We start from the raw sequence: 25,730 nt of genomic DNA on the forward strand, positions 1-25,730 counted from the left end.
CTCGTTTGATTTCGGTTGGTTTCCACTCAAGAATGGTATTGCTGCCAATGTTCGGTCATTACCATGATGCTGAGTGCTACCGGCCAAACAACATGCCTTTATGTTTCTGACAGGAGTAACTGAATGACTTCTGCCTTTGGACCTTACTTGTAAGAAATGGAATAGGTTAACTGCCTCTGAGTAGTGGGGCTTGTGAGGCTCCAAACTCTATTAACTCCTGATACTCATTTAAAACCTCTAGGCTGTGGAGATGGCTCAGCGGGTAAATTAAACTTGCTTCCCACACAAGCCTGGCCACCTGATCTCAACTTCCAGAATCCACACAAAGGTGAGAGAACCACGCTGACAAAGTTGGCTCCTGACCTGCATCCACTTGCCACGGCACACGCACACCACATACACACAGTAAATAAAGCTTTACAAAATTTGGAGCCAGATGTGGTGGCTTCTTCAGATTATAGCAGTAGTGGGAAGGTGGAGACGGGAGGACTACAGGGCTCACGGGCCAGCCAGACTAGCCAAATCCGTGAGCTCCAGGTTCAGGAAGAGACCTTGTATTACAAAGTATGGTGGCTCAGAGGTTACAAGCACTCACTGCTCTTCCAGGTGATCCACAAGAAGATTAACATCTGTGATTCCAGTTGCAGGGGATCTGATATCCTCTTCTGAGCTCCACGGGCACCGATCACAAATATGGTACGTGGTACACTGATATGCACGCGGGCAAAACAACCATACACATAAATAAAAATGTAGACATTAAACAAAAATAAAATTAGGTGGAGAGTAATTGCGGAAGACCCTAGCACTGACCTCTGACCTCCAAACGAACATAGGTATGCATGTATACTCAACCCCCTCCCACGCATGCGCATGCACGCGCACACAGGGGTATAGTTGATAGAGCCTTGCCTGGAATGCACAAAGGCCTGTGCAATGCTCAGAACTGAGTGAACCACATGTGTAGCACAGGAGGTGGCGGGAGGAGGGTCAGAGTCACCCAGACGTCCCGGCAAGCTTGGAACTAGCCTAGGGTACATGAAACCATGTTTTTAAAAAAGTAAAGTAAAAGCTAGGCAGTGGTGGTGCATATCTTTAATCCCAATTCATGGGAGGCAGAAGCAGGTGGATCTCTGAGTTCGAGGCTAGCCTGGTCTACACAGTGAGTTCCAGGACTGCCAGGGCTACACAGTGAAACCCTGTCTCGAAAACAAACAAAAAGTAAATTAAAAAACTAAAACAAACCAAGCAGCACAGCAAGGGGCACTGTTCAGTGGAGGAGCACATCCTTGCCTAGCACACTCAGAGCCCTGAGCTCCATCCCCCGGCAAGATGAACAACAGTAACAACAGTTCGGTGCCTCTTGGTCCAGGCTGAGGTTGCATTCCTTGGTTCTGGTCCAGCACGCACCCAAATATCAATCCTGTTATGTACAGCCTAACTCATTTTACATTTGAAAAATTACTGCAACTATTTTCTTCCAGGAGGAGGGGCACATGTCCCACAGTGTCCACGGGGAAGGCAGGATAGCGCGCAGGAGTCAGCTCTCTCCTTCCATCATGTGGCTCCCAGGCAGGGATAGAATCCAACTTGTCAGGCTTTGCAGCAAGTACCTTTACCCACTGAGCCTCTCTCTGGCGCCAGAACCTGAATTTTGTTAAGTATCACTGTACCCTGTCCCTGTCCCTTGAAGTTAGTGGTGCCTGGGAGACCACACTGTAGTCAAACAAACTGATCTAGAAGTCCTGGAAATGTTCTGGAACATTCCAGGCAAGGCTCTATCAACTATACCCATGTGTGCGCGTGCATGCGTGGGAGGGGGTTGAGTATACATGCATACCTATGTTCGTTTGGAGGTCAGAGGTCAGTGCTAGGGTCTTCCGCAATTACTCTCCACCTAATTTTATTTTTGTTTAATGTCTACATTTTTATTTATGTGTATGGTTCTTCAAAGGGAAGGGAACTAACTCTTTGCCCCTTTCTCCCCTCATGGAATGCACAGAACCAAGGATGGTGGGGACAAATTCCCAAATCCTCAAGGGCAGCCCTGAGACTTTTTTTGTAGTCAGAAAATGCTAAGCCTGGACTTCCTACTGCCCAGGAAAGTGGTTCTCCAGGAGAACTTCTGTACTTCAAAAAACTTATGGGGCTCGAAAGATGGTTCAGCCGTTAAGACCACTGACTGGTGGTCCAGAGGTCCTGAGTTCAATTCCTGGCAACCACAAGGTGGCTCACAACCATCTGTAATGGGATCTGACAATGAGAAGGGAGCCCCTGGGAGACAGGAGAAACTGAGGTATTTGTGAGGTGCTAGACAGAAGTGGGTGTGCTTGGCTCTGGGCGTGGCTGAGCTGTGGTCCTCAGGGAGGGCCTGGAGCAATTTCCTCACTAAGCTTCTCCTATTTCATGAGCTGCCCCCTCAGTCTCCTTTGCTCCTCACCTCTAAACAACCAAGCATCCAGAGGTGTTAGTCAGAGGTAGCCAACCAACAGTATTTCAAGAAAAAAAAGGAAAGCTGGGCGTGGTGGTGTACTCTATAATCTCAGCACCTGGGAGGTGAACGCAGGAAGATGACGTGTTCAAGGCAGACAGATGAGAAGGGAAGGGGAGGGGAGGGGAAAGGAAGGAAGGGAGGCAGAGGGTGTCTAGTTCATGTCCTATCAAGTGATTGCCAAAGTAAGACAAGGGCAGGAACCCTGAGTCTGTTAGCCAGGGTTTAATTTTTTTTTAATTTTTTAATTTAATTTCTTGAGACAGTATTCTGCTGTGTCGTGGGTAGGCCTCAAACTCAAAATCCTTCTGTCTCAGCCTCCAGAATGCTGAGATTAGGGCCATGTGCCAAGTCTAAATCTTGGGCCCTACCTAGTAAAAGGTCCTCCAACATTGGGGGCGGGGGTGGAGTGGGTGGGCGAGCGTTTAACACATGGGCCTCTGAAAGGCAGTCAACATCTAAACTATAGCAGCAGGAAATTTGACAAATGCCAAGGCTGGGGAAGAGCCAAGGGGAAGCTGGAGTAGGACTCCTCTTTAGGGACGCAATGTAAATAGTGCTGACAGAGCCCCACCTGGGAATGGGAGGACGGACAGCAGGAGGAGGTGATGCCCGCCATATTTAGGGAATGAAATGCCACAAACCCTTCAACTCACGAAGAGTACCCTATGTACCACTCTCCCAAACCTCCCCTCACAGGGCTTCTAGCACATTCCACACAAATCCTCACAAGACACAATGTAACAAATATTAGGATAGTTTTTAATTAAAAAAAAAAAAAAAAGCCCCCAAGTCTCTGGGCAGCACTCTAAAATACAGTAAACACTATGGAGAGTGCCAGCCACACCCCTCCCTGGCATGGCACAGCGCTTCCTTCAGTGTGACCAAAGGCTCTCCCTCCACAAGTTTCCACATAACGTTGCACTGTGCGGTTTTTAAAGTCCTGACTGAGGCAGGTGTGATGGCACCCACCTTTGATGCCAGCACTGGGGAGGCAGAGGCAGGCAGATCTGAGTTTCAGGACAACCTGGGCTACATAGTGAGTTCCAGGACAGCGGGAACTACAATAGTGAGACGCTGTCTGGAAAAAGAAGGTCCTCACTGAGAGGACCTGACACTGAGGCACAGAGGTAAAGGGACCAGCATGAGGTCAGACTGCAAGAGACGCACAGGAAGGGCCCAGAAATCCATCCCTTCTCCTGAGATGCTGCCCCAAGGGCTTTCTGTAGCTACTGAAGCTACAGTCTTCTCTGTCCCAGGAAGTAATGGCAAGAAGCCAGGCTTGGACTTGATGCCTGTGACCCAGACCACAGCCGGGCACACAGGATTCCCTGAGCGCATGCTCCAACAGCCCCCTCTGCCTCTGCTACATCTCCGTCCCCTCAAGCCCAACCCTCCTGGTGGAAAACCAGCTGCACAGCTTCGTTTACATCATGAACAATGTGGGAGGCTTCTAGGAGCCCTGGACTGAAGCTGAAGTCTCGGTGTCCGTGGAATGGAAGCTCTCTCCTTCCAGGAGGAGGCACTTGGGAGCCTGGGTCCTGAGAACTGTATATGCCAGTGCATACCAGGATGGAAGCACAACTCTGGGTTGCTGAAGGCCGCTGCTTCTGTTGCCCACCAGTCTGCTGTTCCTCCTCTCCACGATTGGCCATTTGCAGGTACTGATGGAATAGGTTGGCACCGTAGACATCAGACATAGGGTTATCACTGGCAGGGCAGCAATACCAGAGGGCAAAGAAGAAAAAAACCTTAGTTTAGTGTTTCGAAGCTATCAGAACAGCCTGGAGGTGGTGTGACTCAGCTTCGGGGAAGCCTGGGTGGTGTGGGCAGAGGGAAAGAAAAGCAGCTATGATAATGGAGAGGCAATGGACTTACCCTATAGCATACAGCTTCCTGATGGGGGCGGCCCAGCCCCGCCTCTCAGCCTGCTGCCTGATCACGTCCTCTGCATACTGGTAAGTAAGGATGCTGGGTTTGCCCATCAGACCCTCGTATTTCAGCTCATTGCCTGTTATTTTCCGGTAGATGGTTTCCAGGCAAAGCAGAAAGGTGCCATGACCAAACCTGCCCAAGAAGAGATCTCAGCAACTTAGCCTTGAGGCCATCTGCCACTCTCTAAGCTGTCTCCAAGCAACCGACCTGTATCCCTCCCCTAGAGTCATTCACATGAAGAAACTGAGGCAAGAGCAGGCAGTTTCCCCAGGGTAGCAAAACTAGGGTGAAAACCCTGAAAGGCTCACTCCCAAAACATTGTATTTTGGGTTTTAAAAAATTAATTTTATGTACCCACATGTGCCACAGTGAGCATATGGTGGTCAGAGGACAACTTTCTGGAGTCAGTCTCTCATTCCAACTTTATATGGGTCCCAAGGCTCAAACTCAGGTGGTCAGCTTGATAGCAGGCATTTACCCACGATGCCATCGTACCTGGCCCCCAAACCCTAACACTGGTGCTCCACAACTGTTGGCTGCCAGAGTGTGCTCACTGCCTCCCCTGCAGCTAGGTGTGGCCACCTAGTACACGCGTGAGCCCCACTGAACAGTCGCAGAAGCAGAGGTGCTGGCCTGGCTGTGACAAGAGGTCACAAGGAGGCACGCTCTTCCTGACCTTACACAGCCCCACAGCTCAAGGCGTGGTCCCAGCTGAGGATCCCTTGGCTGGCGCTAGAGTCTTCAGCCAGCTGAAACTGGAAACACATCCCTGGAGGCTCCCTCCTGTCTACCTCACTGCCTCCTAGCTATCAAAAGGGAACAGTTTTGCTCCACAACTTGCTTCCTATCACAATATTAGGGTCACCACAAGCACCAAATCAATAGAGCAGAAATTAACCTTCCTCCTTTTAGGTTGTTTATTCAAGTATTTGGTCAGTGTTGCAAGCTAACAGCCCACTCGACTGCTTCCTGCCCTCTGAAATGCTAATGTGATGGCTAACACTCAGGCAGCCATTTAGAATTATACAGGCATAGCCTAAGGAGTGTGCTGCAGAAAGGAGTAAGTGTCCTGAATAAAGACTGCCCGTAGCCTGATTGCTACCTTCTTTAATAAGAAAGCCAGTATGCCACCTTGTGTAAAGTGTGTCTGTGTTCTGTCCTCAGCGCTGACCCAATCCTAACAGACACTGCGCTTGGCATGTAATATTCAATGTCCCCCGTTTACATACAAATTTCATTTCCTGGCTGGGGGTGGTGATGCACACCTTTGAACTCAGCACTTGGGAGGTCAAGAAGCAAACAGGTCTCTTCAAGTTCAAGTTCAGCCGTCTTATATAGGGGATTCTAGGCCAACTGTCAGAACTCAGTCAAAAGACTGACCATGGTGAACAATATCTTGGGGAACTGTGAGAGAGGCGACAGGAAAAAAAGAGGTACGTTTTGTTGCTGGATGTGAGTTTTGTGCCTCCGATGCAAACATTTGCATTCAACTTATAAGGCATGCTTATTCTTTTTTTTTTTTTTTTTTAAAGTTTTTTTCGAGACAGGGTTTCTCTGTGTAGCCCTGGCTGTCCTGGAACTCACTTTGTAGACCAGGCTGGCCTCGAACTCAGAAATTCTCCTGCCTCTGCCTCCCGAGTGCTGGGATTAAAGGCATGTGCCACCACGCCTGGCGGCATGCTTATTCTTGTTGGATGTCAGAACACAGCTATAGAACCCACTCTGGTCAGTGTGCCCTGCATCTGGACATGGCCTCCTGCCTCGCTTTCATGCTTTCCCAGATATCATCTATAGTACGCACCAGGCAATTGTGTTTAAGTTGGTCTGTCCTGAGGAAGCTCTGAGAAAGGGCTGTGCTGTTAGGTTAATATTTAGTATGCACTCACTGGTGTTCATTTCCATGTTCATCTGAACCACACGACCTTCCCTGGGTCACTGCTTTCTTTGTCACAGTTGTGTATAAAAGTGAGTGCACTGAAGCTGAAGTAAGGCTGTCCACGGCATTAGACTACAGTCCGCCCTGTTCTTTCAAGTCCTCATGAGGATCCCAGGTCTCCAGAGAATCAGATTTCCTCATTGGCCAAAGTCAACACCAATCAGGTGGGCTAAACAGGGAGACCCCATCTCAAACAACACAGCATTACAACAACAACAAAAGAATTTCATTTCCTTTTTGTTTCTTTGTTTTTATTTTGTGAAGCAGGATTTTGCTGTATCCCAGGCTGGCCTAGAACTACACATGAAGTCCACATAGTGTCACACATGTGGTTCTCCTGCCTCTGTCTTCTCTTGTGTACCACAACAACCAGCTAACTTCGGGATCACGGAGTAAACAGAGGCAGACATGGTGACACACGCCTGCAATCCCAGCACTCAGGAGGCTGGTGGAGGAAATTATGATTTAAGGCTAGCCTGTACTCCACTGTGAGTCACAGACAAATCAAAGCTAACGAGTGAGACTCTGTCTCAAAACGATACAAAAATAATTGTGTGGGGGAAAAAAATCTCAAATATGGCTTCTTTGAATAAAAACAAAAGTTACCTCAAATCTGGCCCATGCCCTGTTCTCCTTGTGCTTCTCACCTGGCAGCTACAGGCCCTGAATCGCATGTCACAACTGTGGTGGCTTGAGCAGGTAGTGTGTGAATGCTTGGCCCACGGGGACTGGCACTATTAGGAGGTGTGGCCTTGTTGGAAGAACACTGTCACTGTGAAGTCCTATGTTCCAGCTCCACCCAGTCCCTTCCTGCTGCCTGCCAGTCAGGATCAGACCTCTCAGCGCCTCCAGCACCATGTCTTCTGCACACTGCCATGTTTCCCACCATGATGATAACTAAACTTCTGAAACTGTAAGCCAGCCCCAATGACATGTTGTCCTATATAAGAATTCCCTTAGTCATGATGTCTCTTCATAGAAATAAAACCCAAACCAAGGCACTAACTCAGAGACAGTATCTAACCTCAGGCTACAGAATACACTTAAATGTGACACAAACTACAGGGGAATTGAGGCAGGAAGGTAATGAGCTGAAGTCAAGTTGGGCTGTATGGTACAGTATCACCCTAGCTCACAGAAAGAGAAAGAAAAGGAGGGAGAGAGGGAGAGTCACAGGGAGGAAGTCCTGCCTCTTTGAGGCCAAGTCTTGGGTCTAAACCACCCTCTGCTGACTATACACAGCCTCTGGAAGTCCATGACAGAGTGAGAAGATACTATATGCTGTCATCAGCTGGCTTCAGTCAGGATCCCTGAGGGCCACAAAAGAGGTCCTGACACTGATGTCGCACAGCTGAGCTCAGCTCTCGCCTCGGCAGCACAGGCACAATCCTGGTTTACCGTCCCAGCTTCCCATCTCTAGCATGCATATGAAAGCAAACGAGGAAGAAGCTTGACTGCGTACCCACTGGCTGACCGCGTACCCACTGGCTGACCGCGTACCCACTGGCTGACCGCGTACCCACTGGCTGACCGCGTACCCACTGGCTGCATACCCACTGGTATCCCTTACAGTCGCCCATTTGGTGGTGTGTTGAGGTCATCAGGGATGGGCACATACTAAAAACCACTCAACACATCTCCATGCTCAGCAGTCTGCAGTTTTAGTTTAATAATTGATATGAAGAAACTTTTGAAAGCTTTTACTCTCAGAGGCCAGGTTATGGTGGCACCTCCAAGGCTCACAAGGTAAAGATCAGGGACACCGTGTTCTCACCTGGGCATCTTGGCTTCAGCCATCCACAGGAGGTCCATGTTGCTAGCCAGAACAGGCAGGTGGGGATACGGAGCTGTTGCCAGGCCAGTTCCGGGGTGGCCGTTACTAAGAAGGACATCCATAATCAGCTGCAGGTTTGTCTCCCAGCGGACTGGCTCCCCAAGAAGGAGGACCCCTAAAAATCAGAGGCACAGGGATGAGGGAGCAGGGTGCTTGCCCTGCCCTTTGTGGTGGGTAGGTTGAAGCTCCTTCAGAGACTACAGAGGCCAGTGAGCAATACCTACCCAGAGCCAGAGGTCTTTACTAAGGTCACATCTGAGCAGCTGTGGCCAAGCCATGTCCCAGTGTACCCTGGGTGAACGGAGCCCAGGGTCTAGCAAGGAACACCCTAAGGGTGTCCTTTGTGTCCCCTGCCTTCTCACAGAAGCAGCAGATCTCATGCTCTATGAGATGCTCTACCCACCATACCTCACCCACAAGCACCACTGCACTCTACAGGGGCCGGCCTCCCTCAGTCACACCTCTGAGCCATGCATGAGAACTTGGAACAAAGGAGCCCTGAGCTCTGATCCTAACAGCCAAGACTCCTGTGGAACTGGGGTAGTTACTCACTCACTGCTAAACTTCAGCTACCTCAACTATATCTGAAATAAAAAGAAACAGGGGCCCTGGAAGTATGTCTCAGTAATCAAGTGCTAGCCTAGCATGAATAAGGCCTTAAATCCCAACCCTAGCAATACAAAATAAACAAATAAAAACTAAGGCCTGGCACGATAGCATGCACCTACGTGATAGCATGACCACTTGAGAGGTGAGACGGGATGCTAGATAGCTCAGAGTCACCTCGGCTACTGATCTAGCCACAAATCAGAAGTCAGTGATTACTACATGAGATCTTTTTCCCAAAAAAGATCAAGGCTAGTCCAGGCTACAGAGTGAGGCCTCTGCCTCAAAATAAAGCAAAGTAAGGGGGTACAGAGAGAACTCAGTGGTTGAAAACATTTGCTGTTCCTGCAAAGGACTCGAGTTCAACGCCCAGCACCCACGCCAGTCACAAACACCTGCAACTCCAGCTCCAAAGGATCCAATGCCCTCTTTTGGCCTCAGCAGGTCCCTGAATACATGTGGCATGTACACAGACATATATACATACCTAAATAAAAGTAAAAAGTAAAAAATAAAGTGTGAGCCGGGCCCAGCCCTTTACTCCCAGCACTCGGGAGACAGAAGGAGTTGGCTCTCTGTGAGTCATAGGCCAGCCTGGTCTACACAGTGAGTCTAGGACAGCCAGGGCTATATAGAGGCCCTGTATCAAAAACAAATATTTAAAAAATAAAGTTAAAATTAAAAGAGGGAGGACCTATTTTGATTGTCATGACTGAACACTCAGCAGAGAACTCTACAAAGGCAAAAACTGTCCTACCCTAGTGGTACCTGAGGTCCCACCCCAATACTTACACAGAACTGTCGGAGCACTCCATCTTATAGCTAACCACCAAGTACTCTAATTGCTTATTTATTTATTTTATGTGTATGAGTGTTTTGCCAGCATGTATGCATGTGCATACCTGATACAAGCTTGTGGATGCCTAAAGAAGGCACTTGATTTATCAGGAATTGAATTTACAGATGGGTGTGAGCTACCATGTGGATGCTGGGACTCAAACCTAGGTCTGTAAGAGTATCAGCTGTTCTTAACTGCGAAGCCATCTCTCCAGCCATCCAAAGTATTTTGTACAGTTTTAACAATCTTAAGTGATCATACAATCAACCAAGAAACTACTAACATTTCTTAAAAATTTACCACAAATTAGCTGGGCAGTGGTGGCACACAACTTTAATCTAGCACTCGGGAGGCAGAGGCAAGCAGATCTGTGAGTTCAAGGCCAGCCTAGTTTACAGAGCAAGTTCTAGGATAGCCAGGGCTACACGGAGAAATCCTGTCTCCAAAACCAAACAAACAAAACCAAAAAAATGACCAAGAATAGTTCTCCACTTTAGAAATCCCTTCACCAGTGGCGATTCTGTCCACGTACCTGTATTAGAGCTATAAACAGCCTTGTCTGCTGCTGGGACATTCCTGGTCACTTTGTTCAGAACAATCATTTTACTTCTCAGATAATTATAATAGTAATGTCTCGCCAAGACATTTTCCTTCACTCCCTGGTCCAGTGAGGGCGCAATACTGTACTGCTTTGTTTGGTTTTGAGATAAGAGTCACTGTGAAGCCCAGATAGCCTTGAACTCAAATTTTTTCACCTCAGCCCTACAAGTGGGAAGCTACAGATATGCACCACTACAACTGGCCACTGACTACTTTCTGATATGAGTTATGGGAAAGTTATTTTACTTCAGGATGGCAACAAGAAGTTACAATGTCTTTATTGTCCACGGGAGAGCTAAGTGACACTGTACTAGACTGTCCATACCTATGCTCTCTTGAGAGTCACTGTGCTTACAATTCAAGTAAGCTAAGCACTGTTGAGAAGGAGCAACCCTCACCACACGTCTCAGAGGACCGAGTGGACAGCCAGGGTGATACCTCAGGTGACCCAGGCCCTGATGTGCACTGCTAGGCACCATCTGCTTAAGAGTCTGAAAGGAGAGAGGGAAGACAAAGACCCCACACCTACCCAGGCACAGGGCCTTTACCTTCAATGGCAGGGAAGTCACTCCTCAGGCGCTGCCAAAAGACAAACAAGAGGCCTATCAATGCTAAGCACGCTCCACTCCGGAGCATCGAGTCTCCAGAGCTGAGTAGCAGGAAAGGCAGGTCCCCCACAGGTCAGAGACCACCCCCAAGGACCAGCTCAAGCCAAGAAGGCAGAACTTAGGAAGAAGATGCACAAGGGAAAGAAAGCCAAGGCCCAGACTGGACTCAATACAGGCTGAGAGATGCCATGTGGAAAGTTGGCCAAGAGGGGCGGTGGTCAGCTGTGCTTCTCCAGCCAGGACAAAAACCAAGGCCCTGGCTGAGCAAGGGGCTCTCGAGTCAGGGAGCTAGGGAGGGGGTAGTCTGTAAGAGAGGCTCTCTCTGTGCACGAGCACTCTTGTCCTTACGCCAGCTCTAGAGGTTTTCTCTTTACCGGCCTTGGGCTCACTCTTCCCTGAACCACTGCAGTCTTGGCTGATGTGAGTCACCTCTCCTGGGCCAGGCTCAGCCTTGGAGCTATTCTGAGATGTGTTCCCACTCCATATTCTGGTTCATCTCAGAATTTTAGAGACTCAAGAGAAAGCTCTCAAAGGACAGGATCAGCTCTACAGCTAGAAAGTCCTGGTAGGAGAACTTATAACCTATTTTCTATTAAATTAACGCCTGTCTACAAATGTATTTCATCAAATCCTAAATTGTTAACATAAGCTATTATATGTATAGAAAATCTTATGCAGAATGGGCCAAATGGGCCAAGACGTGCCTTAGGAGACAGGCAGTTATATTCCAAAGGACCAGAGGGCCTGGAACTGATGGTCCCAAGAAATAAGAAATCACGGGCGGAGGTGGAGCTCAGATGGCAGAGACTTCCCAACCTGTACAACTCTGGGTTTGGCCACCAGAACTGTAAAAAGACATGAAGCCTCTTTCTTCAACAGTCACTCTCTTCAACTATGGGCCAGACAGCGGGCAGGGGAGGACAGAGTCCTCGGTATTTCTCTCCTCACAGGCAGCCCGGCTCTGCTTCAGGATAAAGGAGCAGCGCTGAGTGACTTACAGAGGAAAACCCGAGGAAGCCACTGAAGTGCACTGTGGACTGAAGCAAATGCCAAGACTCTGAACGGAGTCGCTAGGTAATTCCAACAAAGCAGAAGGCTAGTGTGTGGAGCCCACTGCGTCTCTCAGCCATCCCTATCTATCCAGGGAACACAGTCCCCGGCCAGATGCACCTCTGCAAGAAGAACAGTGTAGAGCTCCATAAAAACAATATGCAGCTCCTTGCAGGAGCGTGGCGAGATCTACACAGGACCCAACACTGAGAAGAAACACAAAGACGACCACAAGAGCCCAGGAGTACCATGAAGGGTGAAGTAACCCACCCTGTCCGTATTACCATGGTCTTCGGCCGCCGCTGAAGGTCCACCATGTCCAGCTCTGGGAAGGCTAACCGCAGCTCATCTATTGTCACCACATTCTGGAAGCCTAGTCTGCAGCAAGATCAGGGAAGCAAAGCTACACAGTTCTGGGATGATGCTTTTATAGAGATATCAGGTGACAAGAGGGCAGAACCAAGCCCAGTCCAGACCATGGCAGGCAGGCACCAAGTGCAGGCTGGGACTGCATAGACAGGGCAGACGCAAGCAACACCAGTGCGACCCCCTGGTACCAACTCTATCTACACCAGCAAGACCCAGAGAAGAAGAGGCCAACCCCCCCACTGTGTACTCAGGGAGCTTATGCCATGCACAGGGCCGTTCAAACTGGTGCTCGTGAGTAACATGACCTCAGTACTGGGCTGCAAGGAGCTAGGCAAAATCAAGTAACTGGTGAATAGCTATTTCCTCTGGATTGAAACATTCCCTCCTGGAGGGAGGTGGGGACCCTGAAAGTTACCAGAGCCACAACCTCCCTCCTGTGCTGCTTAAAGTCCCCTCCCCCTATATGGTTATACAAGGTTCTGGGGGAAGAGACACTCCCATGGCCAAGCTGCCTGCAAGCTGTGCGGGGGCTCCCCAGTCACCATTCAGCCTCCATGGCACTTTCTGAAGTGTGCCTTTCACCCTAGCTAACTGCCTGGCTCATTAAGCCAATGGGTCGGTCCTTCTTTCCCTATCTGGGTTACATAATGGTTGTTCGCATCTCCCCAGGACAAGTCACACAACAGTCACAAATACTCAGAGGAAACTACAACACTGACAGTCAAACCCCACTCAGCAAGGAAGGGGCCGTCACACAGAAGACCATGACGACTCCAGCCTGCTCTCCTCTAAGAGCTGCCTCCATCTTCCTGTCCCTAACTCCGTCCCATCTTAACCAGTCTCAGATGATACTCAAAACCAGTATCCCCCAAATCTAACAGATTTGCCCGGCAGTCGTAAGGCCTGCACCAGCTCTCCACTGCTCTGAGTTTAGGACGAGACTGTCCACGCCCAGCCTGCCTTTCTGTCCTCTAATGCCCAATTCCGCTCCTTCTGACTGACACCTTGTCTTCCCACCTCCCAGGGGACCACCCAACCCTCTAAAGCTAAAGGCTGCTGCAGCAGCTGCTGCTCCAGGTGTCCCCTCTACACTCCAATGCTCAAACCTGGAGCCAATCTCAATCCCCCAGCCCATCTTTTCACCTTCTAAGATGCATTTATTTAGCTGGGGAAGGGGCACAGTGGCTGAAAGGGCGCAACTTCGGAATCCATTCTCTCCCCCCACTGTGTGGAACCTGGGGATCTAACTCAGGTGGCTAAGCTTAGAAGCCAGTGCTCTACCTGCAGAACCTGCCCTGGCCCCGTGCCATCTTCTCTTCTTCCTGGCACTTGAGATGCAAACCAGGGCCTCAAGCACGACACACAACTCTCCACCTGAGGCTCATTCCCAGCCCCTGTGCTGGGACAGCTCATCTTTTGTTTGTTTGTTTTTAATTACATTTATTTGTGGGGATTATGGACGTCAAAGAACAACCTGTGGGAGTCAGTTCTCTCCTTTCACCTCACACACAGGTGGTCAGACCCAGTCACACACAGGTGGTCAGACCTGGTCACACACAGGTGGTCAGACCCGGTCACAGTGCCCTCACAGATGAGCTTGCTTCCCCCCACCCTGTGATGACTGTCATCTTGACTGGACCCACATTCACCTAAGAAACATGAATCAGAGAGGGTTAACTGAGGGGGAAGGCTCTCCCCACTTTCTGAAGATATAAGAAATCTGAGGGATTCCAACAAGTACTGAAGCTCTCTCCAGGAACGCGTGGGCTTTCAGGGCCAGGCTGGGATGCTGAGGCTCAGTGTGGACTGAGCAGCTACAGAGTTTCTAGGCGCTCTACCAGCAGACGGTCACTGTTCAACTACCCGGCTCCAACTGTGTACGGAAAGTGACTAAATCTCATTGATGATGTATGTTTATCCTATCAGTTCCATTCCTCTATAACACCTGCTCTCTTACACACTCCTTTGCTGTTTGTGGGTGTTTCCCTCCCAAGTACGACTCTCCTGAGTAAGTCACATGTTCTTACCTGGGTCCCAGCCTGCCTTGGAGCACAGTCTACATGGGGTCCAGGATGCATCGAGGGCACATGAACAAGCTGTCTGAAGACAGGGACCATGTCCTTTGCTTTCTGTGTACACATGACCAACAATGCGCTATTCCAAGCAGGGGCTGACAAGCAAGGATAGAGGCTAGAGGGAGGCTCCCACACTTAGGGCATACCTGCTCAGAGCAGTGGCTCTCAGTTTCCTATCGCTGTGACCCTTTAATACAGGTTCCACATGTCCTGGTGACCCCCAAACATAAAATTATTGTTGTTGCTATTTCATGACTGTAATTTTGCTACTGTTATAAATCATAGTGTAAAATCTAATGTTATCTGATATGTAGCCCCTGTGAAATGGTCATTCGGCCTCCAGAGGGGTCATTGGCCTGGAGATTCTAGAGTTTTTACTGGAGACACAGAGATCAAGATTGCTCAAGGTTAAGACAGGGGTCTCTGTACATTAATCTGGGCACACGGTTCTGATGTGGGCTGTTACCACTAGTCTCAAGGACCGACCATACAAAGCATTCATTTATCCCTGTTTCCCAACATCCCGCCCCAACTGTGGCACGCCAAGCCTTCACCCTCCTCTCCACCGGAACAGCAAACTGAAAGGATACGCTCTGGCGTTCTCCACCAGGGGCCCCTGCCCCGACACTAGCATCTGTTTGCTGTGGTACTGCAGGAAGAGCTTCATGGGGCTGTGAGAGAGAATGACTTGGTCTGGATCCACCTGCGGAGACAACCAAGGAACAGGAAAGCAGGGGAAGGTAGGGGTGAGAGAACATGATAGGGTGACAGCCACTGGGGTATGTCACGGGGGGGGGGGGCAGGAGGGGTCTAAAAATAAAACATTGTAAACAATCTGGCACTTGCTAAGACTTAGCCACATAGCAACAAGAACTTACCTAAGGCTGGGAATGTAGCTCAGTGACTAACTAGCCCAGCATGTAAGACACCATGACTGCCACATTCAGTTCTCAACATACAAAATAAGAGAAGCATTACCAGACTTAAGATCCTGCTGCGCTTAGCTCAAAGACCCCTCTGAGATTGCCTCATAACTCTGTTGGAAACCACAGACTTTACAAGCATGGCTGGGGCTGGAGAGATGGCTCAGCGGTTAAGAGCACTGACTGCTCTTCCAAAGGTCCTGAGTGCAATTCCCAGGAACCACATGGTGGCTCACAACCATCCGTAATGAGATGGGATGCCCTCTGTGGGGCATCTGAAGACAGTGACGTGTACTTACTGCCATTATCCATCCGTCTCGGACCTCAGCATTGTGTTTTCACTTCTACGTAAAAACTGAACTTCCCTCACCTCTGCAGTGCTGGGCACTGAACCATGGCCTTGCAATCGAGAAGGACTGGCTCACGCCCCAGCCCAAGATCTAGTTTGTGTTGTACGCATGTGTGTGCACATGTATGTGAGAAGATACACGTGTGGAGAACCTGATGTCAACACTGGTATCTTTCTCAGTTTCTCTCCACCTTATTTTTCAAGCTTCCCACTCAACCTGGCGCTCCCTGCTTTGCCAGACTGGCTGACAGGCTATGTTGGTTGGCCAGCGAGCCTCAGGGATACAACTGTCTCCAACCCTGGGATTACAGATGTGCCGCCGAGCCTGGTTCTTCAGCTGGGTGCTGGACTCAAGCACTTTACCATCTCCCCAGCTCCCAAGATTTAGCTTTTCAACATCTACACTAACTTCAAGAGTGTAGTCTTTATTGTTATTATGAGATGAAGGTCTCACTACACAGCTCTGGCTGGCCCCAAACTTGTGTTATCCTCTTTCCTGGTCTCCTCTGTGTAAACAGAAACACCAGGTTCCTCTGAATGCTTTTAGGGCCCTTTATGGAAAGGGTTTCGATGTACTGGATTCAGCCTCCACCATCAGCCTTTATCGACTTTCTTGGTTACAAAGAACCCCTTCTCAAAACTGAGTTCACCCTTACCGAGCAGGTGCCCATCTTGGATACAGTGAGGAGCTAACTTCAAAGGGGAGATGCTAGGCTTTCAGAGGACAGCACCCACGGAGAGGCACATCTGCAGGCCGTGTGCATGGTTTAGGAATTTTGTTATTTTCTTGACCCAAAGTCTCACTATGCCACCTATAAGTCATAATCCTGCTGCTTCAGCCTCTCACTCAGGTACCTGCCACTCTTTCTATTATATTGTTAATGAGCTATTATTGCACAGGCCCGTCTGCACTGTGGAATGCTGAACACAAGTGACCTCTGCAGCTCGCTGGCAGAGTGCTTGCCTAGTACACACCAAGGCCTGAGTTTAATCCCCAGCACATAAAGCAGGTGTGGTAGTGCACAGCTGCGATCCCAGAATTAGTGAAGTGAGGCCGGACATCCAGAGTCATTGCCACCTACTACAGATACATGAGTCCTTGTCTCAAAAACAAACACTAAAATACAAGGACAGAATCCTGTCACCTTCCCACCTCCCCCCAAGTAGGGTGTCCTATAGCCCAGCCTAGTTTTGAACAAGGCCCATGATGAGTGTGCCCCACTATAGCTAGTAATTACTGCCATGCTGAGATCAGCTCACGACTTCACACGTGCCAGGCACAAATTCTATCAACTGAACGACATCCTCAGCCCCACAAGTCAGATTTCTGTGCTCCCTCAACCATGTGTGTACACATGTATGAAGTATCATGTATGTGTATGAAGACTCACTCTGTTGATGTCATCACAAGTCTAGACCCTAAGGACACTGCCCCAACTGTACCTCAAGCTAACGGAGAGGGATGTAGGGCTGCAGTGGAGGCTTCCATAGGAATGGTTTTGGGTTTCTGTGCCTCTGGTTGCCTCTTACCTTGCACCTCAGCAGGTCTGACAGTTCCTGGGCTTTGTTATGCTGCAAGATGTTCCCAGCATTTGTGACAAAAACCACAGGTACCCTCAGCTGCCCCTGGGAGTTTACCAGCTTGCTGAATGCTTCCAGAGCAGCTGGGATCACTCTGTGGCCTCGAACCAGCACTCCATCAATGTCGAACAGTAAGCCAAAGGTGGGAGAACGCTACGAGGGGAAGGAGAGAGAACCGCACTGCATCAATCAAGAGACAGAAGAAACTCGGGAAAAGAAACAACCTCATAGAAGAAGGTTCCTCTTCAGCCACTGTTGGAACATGACATCAGAAAGAACAAAAGCACAGCCTGCTTTCTTTCCTGTCCTCTTTTGGCAGAGCTAGAGACCAAACTTTGTACATGATAGGCAAGAACTCTACCACTGAACTATATCAAGGCATGGGACTTCTGACTAGCCAAACCCACCTGTAGCAGAATAAGTTTACCAAGTTTATCAAACACAGAACCACCTCACTGAAATTGACTGCACAAGGCACAGTGGCACACACCTATATTCCCAGCGCTCAGCAAGCAGAGGCAGCCACGTCCAGCTTGGGCTACACAGTGAATCTGAAGCAAGCACTGGCTACATAGCAAGGCCCAGTCTTGGAAAAGCAAAAGAAATATAAGCAATTTAAAATTGGAAATAGGACTGGAGAGATGGCTCATTGGTTAAGAGCACTGATTGCTCTTCCAGAGGTCCTGAGTTCAATTCCCAGAAATCACATAGTGGCTCACAACCATCTGTAATGGGATCTGATGCCCTCATCTTCTAGCATGTCTGAAGATCAGCAACAGTGTATTCACATATGTAAAATAAATAAATCTTTAAAATTGGAAAGAGAGGAATCCAAAGAAAACATGAGCCCAGCACTTTAATACAACCAGTTTATATTTTCTCTTTTACTCCTTTCTACCCCATAGCTATGACTATTAAAACATAATTCTGTGCCTGGTTCTCTTTGGAAGACAAACAATTTAACCAAAACCAATGGCTTTCATAGCCATCTTGTAAAAACTTTTTATGCATATGAGTGTTTTGCCTGGCTGTACACACTGCGCACCATGTGTGTGTCTGACACCTGAAGAGGTCAGAGAGGGTGTTGGATCCCTTGGAACTGGAGTTATGCGTTGTTGTGAGCCACCACGTGGATGTTGGTAATGGCACCCAGTGCTCGTAACTGCTGAGCCACCTATCTGGCCCCACCTTTTCTTTTTCCTTTCCCTCCCTGCTCCCCACCACCTCCTACCTCTCTCGGGGGGTTTTAGATAGAGCCTCATTTTGTGGTCCTGGCAAGCCTGGAACTCACTATTCAGACTAGGCTAGCTTGGAGTCTCTGAGATCCACCGGCTGCAGACTTCCAGTTGCTGGAATTGTATGTCACTATGTTGTGTGTCACTATGTTGTGTGTCACTATGTTGCGTGTCACCATGCCCAGCCATACACCTTTTAGTTCTAGTGTTCACTTTACCAGCACACACACTACAATTGAAACAGACAGAGATTAGCACGGCCCCCACACAAGGACAGCACACAAATTCCTAATCGTTCCCAATTTTTGCTGGCATCAGCATTCCTGTCAGGACATTGGTCCTAGCCATGATATATTCGGGAGAACTTCAATTTGAGAAGAGAGCATGCTCAGCTCAGACGGAAGGTGGTGGCCACAGCTTCCACTTGTATGATGAGCCACTTTTCTGAAGATGGATCCAGTATATACTTTGAATTTTTTTTAACTAAAGTTTGGGGGCAGGGGAAGGATCTTGTTTTAGAGGGTGGAACTATACCTTAGTGGGAAGTGTACCTCCCTTGTATGCTTGAGGACATATGTTCAATTTCTAGCATCATTTTTCAAAAGAAAAAAATCATTTTATAATCATGTTCAGTGGCGTACCCATAATCCTAGCACCTAAGAGGCCAACCTCAGTTGCATAGTACATTCAGGCAGCCTGGGCTACATAATCGTGTCTTAAAAAAAAAAAGCATTCATTTTATTCTAACAACATATACCAAGTTTTAAACAAATGAAGCACCTCAATTGCTACCAACAGCATTAAATATTTTAAGAGATTCTCAACTCTCCCAGGTGTCTTACTCTCTTTTGTATGTATTCTGGAAATGTGGGCACCTACTACATACACTTTAACTATCTCCTGCCTACATGCACACATATGCAAATGCAATCATGTTATTCTTTATTTCCATCTTACTATTTTTGCTTGTTTTGGTTTTTCAAGACAGGCTTTCTCTGTGTGGCCCTGGCTGTCCTGGAACTCACTCTGTAGACTGAGCTGACCCCAAACTCAGAGATCCACCTGCATCTGCCTCCCAAGTACTGGGACTAAGACATGGCACACCATGCCCAGCAGCCCATCTGACACATTTTAGTTGGTGTCTATTTGGTGACTTGCCAATCTGTAGACATAGTCTACTCCCTAAACATCATTTCTAGGTCCATAACATTCCGAGCGAATAAACCAATAACACTCTTTCATCTAACGTTTAAATCAGGCCACTAGCCATTCCTGAGGAGGAGGAGGAGGAGGAGGAAAGCATCTCTGTGACTTCAGGGCTGGCCTCATCTACACAGCAAGCTCCAGACCAGCCAGGGCTGTACAGTGAGTCCCTAACTCAACCAAAACAAGTTGGTTTGTCCAGTGAAGTGGGCTCGGCAGGTACAGGCACTTGCCACCACACCTGACACCGTGAGCTTCATCCCCAAACCACACATGCTAGAAGGAGAGAATTAACTCCCACAGTTTGTCCTTTTGAAAAGCACATGTCAGCCTACAGGGCCACTGGCACTGTATCATCCTTGCAATATACATAATTATTTTTTTAAAAAAATATTCAAGGCTGAAGACATAGCTCAGTGGTAGTGTTTTTACCTATCATGTGTGAGGCCTAAGGTTCTGCCTCCTTAACAAAAATCTCAATTTCCAGCCCCCCCCCCCTTTTTTTTTTTTTTTTTGAGACAGCGTCTCTTTGTGTAGCCCTTGCTGTCCTGGGACTCAGAGGTCTGCCTGCCTCAGCCTCCCAAGTGCTGGGATTAGAGGTGTGTACCACCACTTCTAGGTTCTATTTCCCAACTTCTAAACATCCCATTTCTTAGTTTATAAACTGCCTGTTAATATAAAAGCTATTTCTCAATTATCAAAACAAATGAACTAGCCCAACTTGTCTGCCATTTCTCTTTTGTTGGTGCCAACTAGGTCAAGCCATTCTTAGAAAACATATAGTCTATGCACAGAGCTCTATCTGTGGTGAGCAAGCCAAACCACGGGTAAGAAAGGGCATGGTGTGTCACAGGCCTTTAGTCCTAGCACTCGGAGGTTGGGGCCAGCCAGAGCTTTACAATGAGAACCTGTCTTAATAAACAAAAACCAACACAGGGCTCCAGTCCCTCGTTTCTTAGTAAACAGGACAGAAGGAGCAGCTAGCCTAGAAGACAAATGGCTCAACAGCAGCATTTTCACAAATAGGAATCCATTTCAAGTTTTCAACTTCTCAGAATAAAGAGAGAGCGAGCCTTGGACCTTATACATGCTGGGCAAGAGTTGTATCCCTAACTCTGCTGTAAGTCTGACAATTGCATGTATTGTAAACAGGCTGAGTTTCTTGGAAGAGAATTTTGAGCTATCAATGAAAGCATTAAATATTAAATTCGCCTATCAAAACTCTGTTAAACTAAGTATGATGGTGCATGCCTGCAGTCCCAGCGCTTGGAAGACTTAGAGGATTCTGGATTCAAAGCCAGCCTAGGTTACTTAGGGAAACAGCATTTCAAAAACACCAGGCCATCAGGTGGCCCAGTGGGTAGTGCACTTGCCCAAGAAGCCAGACAAGTCCAGTTAAATCCACAGAATCCTTGAGGTAGCTGAGGACCTGTTCCTTCAAGCTGCCTCTGATAATAAATAAATGCAAATCAAAACAAAACATCACCTCTGCCAAGAGCCCAGCCAGTAGAGAAGGAGAGGAACAGCCCCTGACTACAGATGAGGATAAGACACTTGGAAACACAGCTCCAAGAGAGCCTGTGCTGGGCCCTACCCCGAGAGCAGAGGCACACGGGCAGTGAGGAAGGCCTGGACTGGTGCGCCTCACCTACGGGATGGAGCACTAACCACAAGGCTCCTATGTCTTGAAATCTAAAACAGGAGAATGGCATCCTCAGGCCTGACTACAGAGGAATTTTGTCTTCCACAGACGGAAGAACAGATTGACTGAAGGGAATCCAGGTGAGAGAAGAGGGGACCTTCTGCAACCAAGATGGCAGTGCTGATTTTATTTCAGGTAACAGCAACAAGAATGGGGAAGCCAGAAAATGGATGAACTGATCTTCCTGTCCATACATAAACCAGGCACAGGGAGAGGAGCATCCCAGCTTTCCCTCATATATGCAACTTTTAAAAAGATGAGACAGGCAAGCAGGAGGACTACGGAGAGGTTTCCATTGTATCTACCCGTAATCTACATCCCAACTGCATTACCTGTAATGCATGCCTTTAATCCCAGCACTTGGGAGGCAGAGGCAGGTGGATTTCTGAGTTCGAGGCCAGCCTGGTCTACAGAGTGAGTTCCAGGACAGCCAGGACTACACAGAGAAACCCTGTCTCGAAAAACCAAACAAACAAAAAAAAGAAACATGACATACCGAAACTCACTGTTTTATATAATTCACATACACAAACAAAATACAAAAATGAAACATTACCCAACCACAGAGAAAAGGGCACATTATTACTAGGAAAGAAGAATCACTAGAATTGGAACTACTTAGGTGCAGGGGTAGAGAAAAGAGCAGCAGGAATCACCGTGAGTTTTATTTTGGGGACTGGGGACCATGAAAGAAAGACTGATGCAGATGTGCATCAGTGAACAAAGGGGAGCAGCGGGTGGGCAGTCGGGAAGGAGCTGTGGGGCAGCTGTGGAGGGGCCAGCACTACAGATGCAAGTGTCACGCTGAAGCCGCTGAAGTCCTGCTCAGCTCAGAGGTTAGGAGCACTTGCCGCTCTGCCAGAGGACCCAAGCTTGGTTCCCAGCACCTACATCAGGCAGCTCACAGCTGGCCACAACTTCAGCTCTAGGGGATGCGATGCCTTCGGCCGCCAAAGGTATGTGCACTTGGGTGTAGACACACACACCCACATGCAGACACACATACATGCAGACACACATACCTACATGCAGACACACATAACTGCATGCAGACACACAGCTGCACATGACTGTTTGCTGTTGTTGAAAAGGGTTTCTCTATGTAGCTGTGGCTACATAGAGAAACAAGTCTCTGTTCTCAGGGAAATTGGAAGAACAGCACCACTGAAGGGTGGAACACATGAGAACCTCAGAGAGACAGCAGTCCAGATAAGATGAGAAACCACCAAGGAAATGAAGTTATAACTCTGTGTCAGTAAGCTAAGAAGGAGACTGACTAAGTAAAGGCTCCATTTTCCTTCCACTAAGCAGGTAAGAGCTGCAGGGGAGTGGCCTCTTCCCACTCCCCTTATACACAGTCTCCCAGGCTTAGCCCATGGGCCAAGTTGAAGGTGGGCAGGAAAACTGGAAAAAAGGAGATACCAACTCAAATCAGTATGGCTGTCACTTCTAGCTGGGCGGCGGTGGTGCACACCTTTAGTCCCAGCACTTGGGAGGCAGAGGCAGGCGGATTTCTGAGTTTAAGGCCAGCCTGGTCTACAAAGTGAGTTCCAAGACAGCCAGGGCCATACAGAGAAACCCTGTCTTGAAAACAAAACAAAACAAAAAAAAAAAAAAAAAAAAAAAAACCACCTGTCGCTTCTAACCACCAGGAAATAGCAGCCAGCGACACTTAGCAAGTCTCTCACGCTTACAGGAAATACAGAGTCAAAAGTCTCCAAGGCTGATCCCACTGCACCTCAGCTCAGGAGAGTACACTGGGCTCCAGGCCAAGCGCAGAACAAATGTATCTTTCTTTATTCTACCAAACTTTGAGGAGGGATCTCTCTCCAAATGTCCTGTTATCTAGCAAAACTGTATCCCTCCCCACCAAAAAAATCAGCTACAAAGAAGTGACCAGTTATTTACCTAACTTGTATGATGCCTGGGTTCTTTTCTCAGCTCCTTCCCCCCATCAAAGAACCAACTCCTGAGAGAGTAATGAGTCAAAGGCTTCTTTCTCTGCTGCTTTTACAAGCGCTGGGTCCAGAATTCCAATTCAAACTGAGCTAGCAGCCAAGCTGGGGCCCTTTTCATCACTCCTTGGGCTGTTCTGGAATTAAGTGAGGATTCTGGGAGGGGCTGAGGTCTCCATCTGGCCACACCGCTCACATCCCCTGCTTCAGCTTCTGGCGAGTTCAGGTCCACCCCTTGTAATCAGTCTATTTCCTCTAATCGGCATATCTCATTCATACTCAGTGCTCTCTCAGGATTCCTGCAGCCCTTCCCTCAAAAACTCAAAAAATTCCTAGGACTCATGGGTAAATTTCAGAGGGCCCATAGAAGCCCTTACTTTTTTTTTCAGAGTTTTGGTCTGATTTTCTCATCTTACTCTTCCCACAGAGAATCAGCATACAGGTCTGAAAAGCTAAGAGGGTAGGATTTCTCTATAAACACCATGCTTAGACCCCTCTAGGGGTTCAGTAATGGCTGTTGTGTGACCCCAAGGATAGCTGGGACGCACTTCCCTTGAGATAGCAGTTCAATTTCATTTCTGTCCCATTGTGAATCCAAGCAACACTGCTCTGGATCCCTGAAAGCGGGCCTAGTGGCACATGCCTGAAAACCAGCACCTAGGAAGCAGAGGCAGGTGGATGGGTCAGCAAGGACTTTTGGCTAGCCTGGTCTACAGGTCAGTTAGGGAACGTATTGTGGCTTCTCACACAAACACACAACAAATCTATTCACTTATAATTTCAAAATAAGTCGAGAGAAGTGTGTTAGGCATGGTAATAGCACTGTGGTTCAGTGTAAAACGCCTCTTTTAAAGCTTCCCACACAGTTTAGGGTTTAAATAATAAAAACTCCAGGATTTAAAGTATTACAGCCATAAAGCGGGAGAGAGAAGCAGGTGCGCCAAAACGAAGTGATTAGTTGTTTGAAAAATAAAAATATGGAATTCATACTCTCTCATAATTTTTGGAAACTCACATTAAAAAAAAAAAAAATCAAAGCCCAGCAAGAAGGCTAAGCTGTTAAAAGTTTGTTGAACAAGGCTGAAGATGAGTTCCACATAACACACACTGGAAGGTGAGAACCCCAAAGTTGTTCTCTAACCTGCCTACTACTCCTTTCTCTCTCCCTCTCCCTCTGTCTCACATACACACAACACATGATGATGATGATGATGATGATGATGATGATGATGATGATAACAGTTCCTTTGCCTTGATGGCTGCACACCTGAGCCGTACAGTTTACTGGCCATATTCAAACAGTTACCTTTTTAGAAATAAGAATCCGCGAACCCTTACTTCGAGCAGAAGTGGAAACGAATTAACTGCTGAGGCACATTCCTGACGCGCGGGAAGGAGCTGCGAACCCACCCGAGGCTGACCTGGGGTTGGTTTTTCTCCGGACAAGGACTCTTCCAGCGGGTGGAAGGTGCGCACCCGGACACCGCTTCGGGAAGGACGAAGGGTTCCGCGGCTCCACGGTCTCCGGGAGGGCGGCCCCAGGCCAGGATGCTCAGTGGCCCGCACGGCCCTCCCGCCCGCAGGCCCTGCGAGTGCAGACCCCATGCGTCCTCACCTCAGCGCTGCCCGCGATGTAGCCCCTCCGGGGCCCGCAGCCCTGGAGCCCCGCAGACAGGCGCACAGGCAGTTTCCACAGATGGCGCCCGGCGCCGAGAACCCCTAACCCGGCGAGCGCAGCCATCGCGCCCGTCGCGCGCACGCGCAGACTGTGTGTCTCTCCCACTCTCGAGCCCGGTGCCCCCTTCCCACGCACAGCCGAGCAACCAATCAGCGGCCGCCCGCGCAGGGCCTCTCGGGGGTTGTAGTCCGACCGTGGAGCTCGGGCTCGGGTTGCGAGTTCGGAGCGGAGAGCGCGTTCCTGACACTGAATGGCGAGGCTCTGGGTCCCTCGCTTCCCCGAGAGGAGACTTGGGGTCAGCGAGTATCGACTCGCGGCCACCCGTGCTGGGAGGACAGACACCTGACCAATCAGTGCACCTGCTGACTTCCGGGAGCGTGTTCCTCGGCACTTTTTGGAGCTGGGGTGACCGTGTGGAACAAGGCAGCCTAACCTTGAATTGGGGAAGAAGACCATTGTTTTGAGACCTAAATCCTCTGAGCCTCATCCAAAGAATGTTGAATGGCGTGCTGCTTCTTACTCTTTAAAATCTTTTACTCAGTAAACATGCGCGGCAGTCCTACTTCCTGCGGGCTCTGACCCAAAATCCGGGAAGGAAAGATCTCCTTGATTCACACTTGGTAGGGAGGCTGGGATCAGTGTACGAAACAAGGTAAAAAAAAAAAAAAAGAGCACTGTCCCGAGAAGTCAGATAATGGATTCAACAAACATGTAATGTGTACAGCTAAGCACTCTGAGGAGAGAATACGCTTAGGTCAGTGA

General features: G+C 48.7%; 1 protein-coding gene across 12 annotated transcripts; it reads right to left on the reverse strand.

Annotated features, from left to right (window-relative positions):
* Window positions 1-3,230: 3,230 nt before the first annotated feature.
* On the reverse strand, window positions 3,231-25,102 carry Hdhd5 (haloacid dehalogenase like hydrolase domain containing 5). Of its 12 annotated transcripts, none has more exons than XR_868852.3 (9): window positions 24,906-25,102; window positions 17,145-17,348; window positions 14,933-15,045; window positions 12,183-12,276; window positions 10,789-10,819; window positions 8,137-8,311; window positions 5,692-5,830; window positions 4,370-4,558; window positions 3,233-4,201 (listed from the first exon to the last, which is right to left on the reverse strand). XR_868852.3 is itself a non-coding variant. In XM_030255306.1 (9 exons), exons 5-9 carry the CDS (start codon window positions 12,213-12,215, stop codon window positions 3,874-3,876), a joined length of 756 nt encoding a protein of 251 aa, XP_030111166.1. In that variant the 5' UTR covers window positions 12,216-12,276; window positions 14,295-14,396; window positions 14,489-15,045; window positions 17,145-17,348; window positions 24,597-25,057; the 3' UTR covers window positions 3,233-3,873. The 12 variants fall into 12 exon arrangements, 9 of the variants coding, with proteins under 9 accessions (XP_030111165.1, XP_017176997.1, XP_030111166.1 ...); XR_003956183.1 differs by having other exon boundaries at window positions 10,770-10,819; XM_030255306.1 differs by lacking the exon at window positions 5,692-5,830 and adding an exon at window positions 14,295-14,396 and having other exon boundaries at window positions 14,489-15,045; window positions 24,597-25,057.
* Between the last annotated feature and the right edge of the window lie 628 nt (window positions 25,103-25,730).

The sequence above is a fragment of the Mus musculus genome, chromosome 6, assembly GCF_000001635.26.
Source record: "Mus musculus strain C57BL/6J chromosome 6, GRCm38.p6 C57BL/6J".
Taxonomy (NCBI): Eukaryota; Metazoa; Chordata; class Mammalia; order Rodentia; family Muridae; genus Mus; species Mus musculus.

Excerpts from the sequence above, each read along its gene's own strand:
- Hdhd5 (NM_144815.2), bottom strand. The coding sequence starts at position 25,031 with ATGGCTGCGCTCGCCGGGTTAGGGGTTCTCGGCGCCGGGCGCCATCTG. Across the intron at positions 10,820-12,182 it reads AGCGGCGGCCGAAGACCATG|CGCCTGAGGAGTGACTTCCC; the intron begins GTAATACGGACA and ends GTCTTTTGGCAG. Across the intron at positions 4,559-8,136 it reads GCTGAAGCCAAGATGCCCAG|GTTTGGTCATGGCACCTTTC; the intron begins GTGAGAACACGG and ends CTTCTTGGGCAG.